General features: G+C 36.7%; 1 protein-coding gene across 2 annotated transcripts in view; it reads right to left on the bottom strand.

Annotated features, from left to right (window-relative positions):
• The window catches only part of LOC107087256 (beta-1,3-galactosyl-O-glycosyl-glycoprotein beta-1,6-N-acetylglucosaminyltransferase-like), a 25,110-nt gene that overhangs the window by 7,607 nt on the left and 5,864 nt on the right, over positions 1-11,639 (bottom strand). The window contains exon 1 of one of the 2 annotated variants that reach the window (XM_015378728.1): positions 10,925-10,952. The exons of the other annotated variant lie outside the window; for it this stretch is intronic. Within the exon in view, the coding sequence (XP_015234214.1) occupies positions 10,925-10,944 (20 nt within the window). The 5' untranslated portion in view covers positions 10,945-10,952. Of the gene's footprint in view, positions 1-10,924; positions 10,953-11,639 lie in introns of those variants that run through there. 2 annotated transcript variants of the gene reach the window in all.

Raw genomic sequence — 11,639 nt, forward strand, 5'->3', positions numbered from 1 at the left:
GGCAGACAGAGTTAGGTCTTTTTAGGTCTTCAAATCTTCTTTTCATTTTGGAAAATGTGCAGTTTATATTTTTATCTTTGGTAAAATCCCATTTAAGTACAATCTATTAGTTAATCACCAAATAAAGACGGATTCTTGTAAGAAGTTTTTCTCAAATTAGTCATCATTTGCTGTTTCATCATTTACACATTACATTGATTACCAAGTTGTGACGAAAAGACATTTAATGGAATCCTAAAGATTCTTGTTTCCTGATTAAGTAACTTATTAAATAAAATATCTGGCCAAATTATTGTTTTGATCACCTCTTGGATTTGCATTGGGAATTTGTTTGAAAACATTTCAGTTTCTCTAAATGAGTTAAAAGCTAATTTGATTACATCCCAAATTCTTCAAGATAAACTTTGATCCTCAAACATAAAATCCATGCCGAAATGTCATGTTTTTCCTTCTTCTCTGTTCATAGTAGCTTAGTTTAGTTGAGTTTCACTAGTTTTCAGTCAAGTGTTTTCAACTGAAGTAAGTTTGACTTGGAGCTGAAAGATTATTGTTAATTACTCTTATATTATGAATGGAAGTTGTGGTTAATTTATTCCATATATGTGCTGAGTTACCTGAGCATGATTTGAGCTCCACTCACACTTTCACTTGCTGTTCTTGTCATGACTCAGCACTTTTTGGTTCTATTTAAGTTTTCTTTTTGAGTTTTCAGTTATGCTTTTTATTCTTGTCTTTCTGTGTTTTCTAGTTTGTTGGATTATTTGCATTTTGTGTTATTCTAGTTGTTTTTGGTTATATTTTTGATTATTCTTCTATTTCTTGAGTTACTCTCAGTTGCCCCTTTGTGTTTGTTTCCTTTCCCCTTGGGTTCCTTCTAGTTGCTTCCATCCACAGTCCAATCTTTGTTCTGTCTCCCATATATACTCTCCCTGTGCAGTTCGTCTGTGCTGCTTCCTCATCTTTCCCTGGCTCATTATGTGTGATTTCCCTGATGTTACCTAGAACCTGGCTTTCTGTATTTTATATATTTTGGATTTCTGCTTCATTAAAGACTCCCCCTCAGCCTCCTGGTCTCTGCATTTGGGTCCTCAAAAACCCCCACCAAACCATGACGGATCTAACACACAACCGGTAGCGCGTGTGTTCATAAACAATATATGACAGTCTGAATATGATCTGATTATATGACATATTTACCACCCCTACTGGGTTGGGCTATAAATACATTCAAGTTGCACAACACACTAATGCAACTTTGTTATCAGTCCTGTAAGCCGTTAAGCTTACTTTGTGTGTAAAAGGTGAGGCCAGTAGCACATATTCAGTAAAAAGATAAATCTTAATTTAATACATAAACAAAACCTGAGAAAAGATAAAGCATATCCAAACTAAAATACAAGGTGTATAATCCAATAGTTTAATTAGCCAAGCCAAAGGCCACTATAATTACTTTTAAACCTTGATTCAAAGCAGCTTAGGTTCTCAGCATCCTTGTTTTCTTAGAGCTTATTCAAGATTATTAAGTATAAAGAACTGAATGTTATTTCTCCATGTTTGGTTCTGGGTATGCAGAGTAAACTTGTGCCAGAAGATGAAGCAAAGTGTGGACAACACACTAGACAATCTAGAGGTGGGGGGTTGGGTTTATAACTCCTCATCTACCAGGACACAATACAGGATAAAAGGTCCTCTCAGAGATTTACTTGTTACTGATAGGACTGTTAAGGAATAAAAGATTACTCATAATATTATTGATTGTGACTTCAGGCGCATCACATTATAAAATGTAATTTACTCACAAGTGACCAGTGTTCACTGATAAATATATTTACAGCACGTAATACCATTCTTTGTAGTGTACTGTAAAATGTGTAACCTAAACCATTTGCTGGATTCAATAAAGCTGATATTCAGATCCTGTAGATTATTTTGGGCATATTATTATCTATTGCAGGCCAACATATTTCTGACTAAAGGGTCAGCCACAGAGGCCAGATTAGGTTTACGGTTTAACAGCCTACAGGACTGATAACAGAGTTGCATTCGACAATACATACATTATAGTCTGATTGTAAAAAAAATCATCTTCTTAAATTCATTGTCTTCACCTGACTGTACAGCAGACAAGCAAAATTAAAGTAGCAATAAAACAGGACATGGTGTCAAATTTGAAAAACTCTTCTTACAAAGAAGAGTAAAATTAAAATAACAGAGAAGAGAGAGAAAAAAAAACAAGAAAATCTGTGTCGCTTTTCATTAATTAACGATTAAATTTTTTCTAGCAGGTCAAATTTTTGCAAACTGAAAACACTAAACAAAGATAGAATGCTGAACGAATTCTACTATTTCGTCTCTGCTATACTGGAATAGAATTAAACTTCGTTGTCATTACACCGTCACAAGAACTGAGCAACAAAATGAACTCTTTATTAATCCCCTTGGGTAGCAGTGGGCTGCCATCGTGCGGCACCAAGGAGCAGTGTGGGGTTAAGGGTCTTTGCTCAGTGACCCAGAGTGGCAATCTGTGGGAGTGGGGCTTTAACTCAGAACCTCTGGTTTCAGAGCACATTGCCCTAACCACTCCGCCGCCATACTGCTGAACTAGCAATAGAAGCTGTGCCTATTCTAATATTGGTTTTAAATTTTAGCTGTACAGTGTATGTTAAACTATTACTAAAGACAAAATTATAAATAAGTATACTTTTTTCCAAAGTGAAAACATGGGTTTAAAATCTAAAAACATTTTATATAGCTATGTCTGGTAAACAGCCAAATGCCTCTTAGTTATCTTGACAGTTGCCACATAAATCTAACAAGACTCTACACTTTGTTTTATAAAAATTGTTTAATAACCTATTTAATGATAATTGTACATTTAAACAGATTTCTTTCATAGGGACTGGTGTCTAAATTATTTTTGAAAGCTGACAGACAGATTATCAAGTGATCTAAACGGAATAGATTTATGTTAAATTTTTATAACTGCACCCATCAGTCGCCCTTGATCTACTGTTATAAGGCTAACTTATAGGCCGAATCCCTGGTCAGGCTGTAAAACGACAAACAAAAACCAAATGAAAACTTTAGAGAGAATTTAAGCATAACTAATTTCCCACCCAGGGAAATAAAAAGTGCATAACTAATTAGTTCCAGTTTTACTGGAAAAGAAGGGTTGTATAAAAAACAACATTTCATGCTATGAAGTAGCAACTTGCCCTAACTACTCCCTGTATTTCATACAATGGCAGCTAAAGACAGGAACTAACTCTCCAAAAGGACTGAAAGGAGAATGTGGTAGGGCATAGAAAATGGATGATAGGCTGGGAAATATTGAAAAGTTTAAGTCCCACCCTGCTTCAACTCCTCAGACGAACTGCTGCAAAAGTGACTGCTATAACTCCCTGATGGCTGATCATCACAAATAAATGGACAAAGAGAGCAATTACATGATGTAAACAACCTTCCTGGTCACATTTCAAGGAAAACCCCAAGTCTGAGTCAAATGAGAACTGTTCAATAGTTGTTGCCATCTTCCTTGTTGTGCTTTCTCCAGGGTTGTTCAGCTTTGTCGTCACGCCATCAAAACCCTGCCTGCCTTGCATCCAGAACACATCTCTATGTGGTGATGTTCTAGGGCCTTGGGCATTGATCGAGGGTAGACCAATCGCAGGCAAAAAAGATTTAGGTCGCTGGCGGATGGGGCTAGTTTACTAGGCTAGATTTTAGGTATTTACCATGCTTTTAGATTTATGTTGCACTGATGTAAACATGTGATTTTGTACTTCTTTCGCATATGTTCGCAGCTTACCATCAGTGGTTGCAAGTAATGGAGTACATTTACTTGATTATTTACTTACTTATAACTTTCACTCCATTACACTTAAAAGTCAAATATTTTAGTTTCTACTCCAATACCTTTCTAGAAAGCTGATAGTTGTCACTCCTTCCTTTTGGCTCAGCTTAGCTTTGAAATCTGCTTTTGCTGGAGATCTTTACAGGTGGTGTAGAATTTTAACGCAGAATGGTTCTACATGTCAATAAATCAGGTGGTTTCTGAAAGGTATGAGGTTCGGTAAAGGTATTCTAAAAATAACATAAAAATGTACTGATATTAGGAAATGTAATTTGTACTTTTTATTTTCAAACATGAGTATTTCAGTACTTATGTAGATTTTTGACCGAGCAGCTTTTCTTGTAGTTGAGTAATATTTGACCAAGAGTATCAATATATTTACAAATACTAAAGTGAATACTTCATCCACAACTACTTACCACCCATAAAGTGATTTCTCAAACCTGAAACATAAAGCTGATAAGACTTTTTTAGCTGCATAACGGTAACAAAATAATTCCATTAATGATTGAACCTGATTCAAATTCACTTAACTGAGCCCATGTGGAGTTAACGTTTTTCCATTTCAACTTACTTTCATTTCACTGTTTGATTTGCTTCATTGCAGAGTAAGTTCATTTTGTGGACTAACCCGTTAACCAAGAAAAGTGCTATTCAAAGAAAGCCTTGACACTTTTATTTTCTGCCAGCACAAATTAAACATGTCCAAACCAATGTTTGCCTGGTGCACAGGAATGGCCGGGCTGTTAAATGACAAGGTTTTTATTGCATGCATTCATAAGGAGAATAATAAGATACTATCTATCTTGCTTTAAGTTTTCTCTTCAAAGATGCTGCTAAACTTTTCTTACAACCATTTCCAAAGGAAGATAACAATATAAAAGCACTGAGAGGCAGCCATGGTTGGTACGGTAATTGTAAAATGAATCCAGAGGTTTGTTTTTGACTTGAAGAAGCTGCAGATTATTTGTAATGTGAAGCAACGCTGAATGGTGTTCAAATTCCTTTCAGTTTAGACCATAGCTGTTAGGCTGCAGTGGATTCAAATTGATAACACTCTGCCAACTCTGATGGCAGAACTTAACAAAACTGAAATCTGTTATCTTCTAGAACAGCGGTTCCCAGCCTTTTTTTGCTTGTATACCCATTTGAGCATTTTGTCGTACCATCAATCAAAATTACTGATGATTGTCCAAAAGGGGAACATTCAATAACTCATTATAAAATACAAATTATTTGTACTTAATCTTTTAACCTAAGCATTTTATTCTTAGGCTTTTAATGTTTTCCATCTCAAAATAAATCCAAAATAAAATCCTATTATAAACCTGTATTTAGGAAATTGGAGCTCTTCTGCGTAACTCCCTTATAATCACATTTAAACTTGCAGAGTTGGGAACAAAATCAGAACCGAACCTAAATTATTTTTTAGACTAAATACATCTTGCCTAAAACTGGGGATTAAATTACATGTAGCCTAAAGCAGGGGATTAAACAGCATCAAGCCTAAAGCAGGGGATTAAAATACATCCTGCCTAAACGAGTGGATTAAATTGCATGTACTGTACCCTAAAGCAGGGGATTAAAAAACATGTGGCCTAAAGCAGGGGATTAAATGACATGTAGTCTAAAGCAGGGGATTAAAATATATCTTGCCTAAAGCAGAGGATCAAACTACATGTAGTCTAAAGCAGGGGATTAAATTACATCTTGCCTAAAGCAGGGGATTAAAATACATCCTGCCTAAAGCAGGGGATTAAAATACATCCTGCCTAAAGCAGGGGATTAAAATACATCCTGCCTAAAGGAGTGGATTAAATTGCATGTAGCCTAAAGCAGGGGATTAAAAAACATGTAGCCTATAGCAGGGGATTAAACAACATGTAGCCTAAAGCAGGGGATTNAAATAAGTATACTTTTTTCCAAAGTGAAAACATGGGTTTAAAATCTAAAAACATTTTATATAGCTATGTCTGGTAAACAGCCAAATGCCTCTTAGTTATCTTGACAGTTGCCACATAAATCTAACAAGACTCTACACTTTGTTTTATAAAAATTGTTTAATAACCTATTTAATGATAATTGTACATTTAAACAGATTTCTTTCATAGGGACTGGTGTCTAAATTATTTTTGAAAGCTGACAGACAGATTATCAAGTGATCTAAACGGAATAGATTTATGTTAAATTTTTATAACTGCACCCATCAGTCGCCCTTGATCTACTGTTATAAGGCTAACTTATAGGCCGAATCCCTGGTCAGGCTGTAAAACGACAAACAAAAACCAAATGAAAACTTTAGAGAGAATTTAAGCATAACTAATTTCCCACCCAGGGAAATAAAAAGTGCATAACTAATTAGTTCCAGTTTTACTGGAAAAGAAGGGTTGTATAAAAAACAACATTTCATGCTATGAAGTAGCAACTTGCCCTAACTACTCCCTGTATTTCATACAATGGCAGCTAAAGACAGGAACTAACTCTCCAAAAGGACTGAAAGGAGAATGTGGTAGGGCATAGAAAATGGATGATAGGCTGGGAAATATTGAAAAGTTTAAGTCCCACCCTGCTTCAACTCCTCAGACGAACTGCTGCAAAAGTGACTGCTATAACTCCCTGATGGCTGATCATCACAAATAAATGGACAAAGAGAGCAATTACATGATGTAAACAACCTTCCTGGTCACATTTCAAGGAAAACCCCAAGTCTGAGTCAAATGAGAACTGTTCAATAGTTGTTGCCATCTTCCTTGTTGTGCTTTCTCCAGGGTTGTTCAGCTTTGTCGTCACGCCATCAAAACCCTGCCTGCCTTGCATCCAGAACACATCTCTATGTGGTGATGTTCTAGGGCCTTGGGCATTGATCGAGGGTAGACCAATCGCAGGCAAAAAAGATTTAGGTCGCTGGCGGATGGGGCTAGTTTACTAGGCTAGATTTTAGGTATTTACCATGCTTTTAGATTTATGTTGCACTGATGTAAACATGTGATTTTGTACTTCTTTCGCATATGTTCGCAGCTTACCATCAGTGGTTGCAAGTAATGGAGTACATTTACTTGATTATTTACTTACTTATAACTTTCACTCCATTACACTTAAAAGTCAAATATTTTAGTTTCTACTCCAATACCTTTCTAGAAAGCTGATAGTTGTCACTCCTTCCTTTTGGCTCAGCTTAGCTTTGAAATCTGCTTTTGCTGGAGATCTTTACAGGTGGTGTAGAATTTTAACGCAGAATGGTTCTACATGTCAATAAATCAGGTGGTTTCTGAAAGGTATGAGGTTCGGTAAAGGTATTCTAAAAATAACATAAAAATGTACTGATATTAGGAAATGTAATTTGTACTTTTTATTTTCAAACATGAGTATTTCAGTACTTATGTAGATTTTTGACCGAGCAGCTTTTCTTGTAGTTGAGTAATATTTGACCAAGAGTATCAATATATTTACAAATACTAAAGTGAATACTTCATCCACAACTACTTACCACCCATAAAGTGATTTCTCAAACCTGAAACATAAAGCTGATAAGACTTTTTTAGCTGCATAACGGTAACAAAATAATTCCATTAATGATTGAACCTGATTCAAATTCACTTAACTGAGCCCATGTGGAGTTAACGTTTTTCCATTTCAACTTACTTTCATTTCACTGTTTGATTTGCTTCATTGCAGAGTAAGTTCATTTTGTGGACTAACCCGTTAACCAAGAAAAGTGCTATTCAAAGAAAGCCTTGACACTTTTATTTTCTGCCAGCACAAATTAAACATGTCCAAACCAATGTTTGCCTGGTGCACAGGAATGGCCGGGCTGTTAAATGACAAGGTTTTTATTGCATGCATTCATAAGGAGAATAATAAGATACTATCTATCTTGCTTTAAGTTTTCTCTTCAAAGATGCTGCTAAACTTTTCTTACAACCATTTCCAAAGGAAGATAACAATATAAAAGCACTGAGAGGCAGCCATGGTTGGTACGGTAATTGTAAAATGAATCCAGAGGTTTGTTTTTGACTTGAAGAAGCTGCAGATTATTTGTAATGTGAAGCAACGCTGAATGGTGTTCAAATTCCTTTCAGTTTAGACCATAGCTGTTAGGCTGCAGTGGATTCAAATTGATAACACTCTGCCAACTCTGATGGCAGAACTTAACAAAACTGAAATCTGTTATCTTCTAGAACAGCGGTTCCCAGCCTTTTTTTGCTTGTATACCCATTTGAGCATTTTGTCGTACCATCAATCAAAATTACTGATGATTGTCCAAAAGGGGAACATTCAATAACTCATTATAAAATACAAATTATTTGTACTTAATCTTTTAACCTAAGCATTTTATTCTTAGGCTTTTAATGTTTTCCATCTCAAAATAAATCCAAAATAAAATCCTATTATAAACCTGTATTTAGGAAATTGGAGCTCTTCTGCGTAACTCCCTTATAATCACATTTAAACTTGCAGAGTTGGGAACAAAATCAGAACCGAACCTAAATTATTTTTTAGACTAAATACATCTTGCCTAAAACTGGGGATTAAATTACATGTAGCCTAAAGCAGGGGATTAAACAGCATCAAGCCTAAAGCAGGGGATTAAAATACATCCTGCCTAAACGAGTGGATTAAATTGCATGTACTGTACCCTAAAGCAGGGGATTAAAAAACATGTGGCCTAAAGCAGGGGATTAAATGACATGTAGTCTAAAGCAGGGGATTAAAATATATCTTGCCTAAAGCAGAGGATCAAACTACATGTAGTCTAAAGCAGGGGATTAAATTACATCTTGCCTAAAGCAGGGGATTAAAATACATCCTGCCTAAAGCAGGGGATTAAAATACATCCTGCCTAAAGCAGGGGATTAAAATACATCCTGCCTAAAGGAGTGGATTAAATTGCATGTAGCCTAAAGCAGGGGATTAAAAAACATGTAGCCTATAGCAGGGGATTAAACAACATGTAGCCTAAAGCAGGGGATTAAACAACATGTAGCCTAAAGCAGGGGATTGAAATACATCTTGCCTAAAGCAGGGGATCAAACTACATGTAGTCTAAAGCAGGGGCTTAAACTACCCACAGCCTAAAGCAGGGGATTAAACAACATGTAGCCTAAAGCAGGGGATTGAAATACATCTTGCCTAAAGCAGGGGATCAAACTACATGTAGTCTAAAGCAGGGGCTTAAACTACCCACAGCCTAAAGCAGGGGATCAAACTACATGTAGTCTAAAGCAGGGGCTTAAACTACCCACAGCCTAAAGCAGGGGANATTACATGTAATCTAAAGCAGGGGACTAAACTACATGTAGCCTAAAGCAGGAGATTAGATTACATGTAATCTAAAGCAGGGGACTAAACTACATGTAGCCTAAAGCAGGAGATTAAATTACATATTAATTTGATCAGAATTTTTGGTAAAACCAACTTTTTGCAGAAGAGCTGATATCTGCATGGCAGCCCTTTCAGCTTCCCTTAGAGATGAAGCTCTGGAGATAATGATCGGGTCTGTCCGTGGCACTGAGCTCCAAGGTTATAAAATCATTGGAGAATCTAGTTTTGAACAACAATGAGCGCTCTGCATCCGCCAGACTTCTTCAGAATGATTTTAGCTAAACTTTCATTCAATCCAATAACACATTTACCAGGGGGAAAAAATGCTTATATGAATATGAATTCCTTTTTGATTAAATTATTCGCTTCCCTTAACTACAACAAATAATCCAACTCTGCCCTTTTAGACCGTTAAACTCAGAGATGCGTCCAATTTTCCGTCCTCTTTCTGATTGTAAAACAGTTTTCATTTTATTCTCAGATGACAATTTGCTTTCAGTTCTTCGTACATTTCCGCTCAATTCCAGGCGTCATAGAGCGGTAGCGCGTTTTGTCCAGTGGGTTCGCTTTGCAAAATAATATAAAATAAAGGAGAATGTGATGGACCCCAGGAAAGAGGGGTCCTTATGGCCATTGGGCCCCTGTGCACATTCGGGGCCAAAACGATAATCGGGGTTGATTCAGGTGTTTACAGTAATTTAGGATAGAAAACTCTTAACATTCCCAAAGTAACAGTTGGATGAGGTGCTTACGGTGCACTGCAAGTTTGACGGCATTACGGTATGCAGTTAATCCCAGTGTATTATTGATTCCAATGAAGGGGAAAAAATATAATCAAATAAAAGAAAAAAAAAAGGAAAAAAAGGGGGGGGGAGAATATCACACACACACACACACAAAATATTTGTATAGACCTATAACCCTATACATTTTCCAAAAGTCAGGTGTGCAAAATACCTCGAATAAACCTATTTTCCAATCCAATAGCTGTAGTAGATTTGAGACCATATCGCCTACAGCCACATATTGCGATTATAATAAATACTCTATTATATTATTTTTGTGGTGTTTTCATTTGAAGACCTGCGCATTTGAAAAACCGTAATCTCCGCATATAGAGGACAATCCAGAGGCAATGTTCCTGGATTATTAATCCGGAAAAGCCGAATCTGTGAATACCTTTCTAACTTTACCTAAATCAGTCGTTTCAGGGTCAACAGTTCCTTTAAAAATAAATAACGGACACATCTTAAACGTTCTTCTACTGTGCCAACATTTTTTTTTCTTTAATTTCTTTCTTCTTCTTTTTTTTGTGCGAAAATATTTTTGTAAACATCTGACTTGAACCTTAATTTAATTAGATGCATACTTGTGTTTCTAAATACGGGGCAGTTTCCCACATGTCGACCTCATCTCTCATAAATAAGAGATTCAACCAAAAAGAATAGTTTTAACAGCAAATTCTGCGTGGGGCAAACTAAACGCGTGAGCGTTGGATTTATGCCACAGAAATGTGCAGCATTATATGATGTAATATTGGCGTGAAAAGTACAGCTATTTATTTGCATCATAAAAGTTATTTAAAGTCTGAGCAAGGATGAAAAATGCTCCAAAACTTTTTGCGCAATGACAAGAGTTCAGATCTTGACATTACCTTCATAAATCTTTTAGAGAGATCATCATCAAACCTAATATATTATTATTGTTATTTTGTTTTTATTACCCGCCAAAAACAAACGTGCCTCTTACCTGCGCGCTTCTCTCACCATCTCTGTCACTTCCCTATTTGCAGAATGAGGAGAAGCAGTGTGCCTCTAGTGATCACTGAGCACAGTGCTGGTTAAAAGTGTGCCAAAATGATCAGATTAAAAGGAGGAATAAAACTGAGAAAAGTTTATATCCTGTGAGCATCATCGTTTGAAGTTGACTCTGCAACAGTTTAAATCATATAATAATAACTGAACTTTATTGATGTCCCATTAGAGAAACTGACCTCTGCATTTAACCCATTTCCTTGGGGAGCAGAGGGCTGCCATCCTTTCGCGCCCCGGGATTAAGGGTCTTGCTCAGGGACCCAGAGTGGCAGACTGTGGGAGTGGGGCTCGAACCCAGAACCTCAGGATTCCAAGCTCTAGCAGCCATCATTGTGTATAGGCCATGGTGCAGTAGTCAGAAATATGTATATGTCCATTTTCTTTAGTGCTTTTAATTTTAAAGGACATATTAGGCCTACATTTAGGAACTTTATTGATCTCACAATGGAGAAACTCACTTTTGCATTTAACCCATCCCTTTGGGGAGCGGTGGGCTGTCAGGGTGCGGCGCCCAGGGAGCAGAGTGAGGTTATAAGGGTCTTGCTCAGGGTGCGTGGCCCTCTGCGGGAGTTGAGCTCGGGACCCGAGGAACCAATGTGTTGGAGGAACCCAAGCGCAATGATCTAACCACTTCCTTAAATGCCAAAAAA

This window comes from Cyprinodon variegatus, unplaced genomic scaffold (genome assembly GCF_000732505.1).
Source record: "Cyprinodon variegatus isolate N-32 unplaced genomic scaffold, C_variegatus-1.0 Scaffold178, whole genome shotgun sequence".
In the NCBI taxonomy this organism is placed as follows: Eukaryota; Metazoa; Chordata; class Actinopteri; order Cyprinodontiformes; family Cyprinodontidae; genus Cyprinodon; species Cyprinodon variegatus.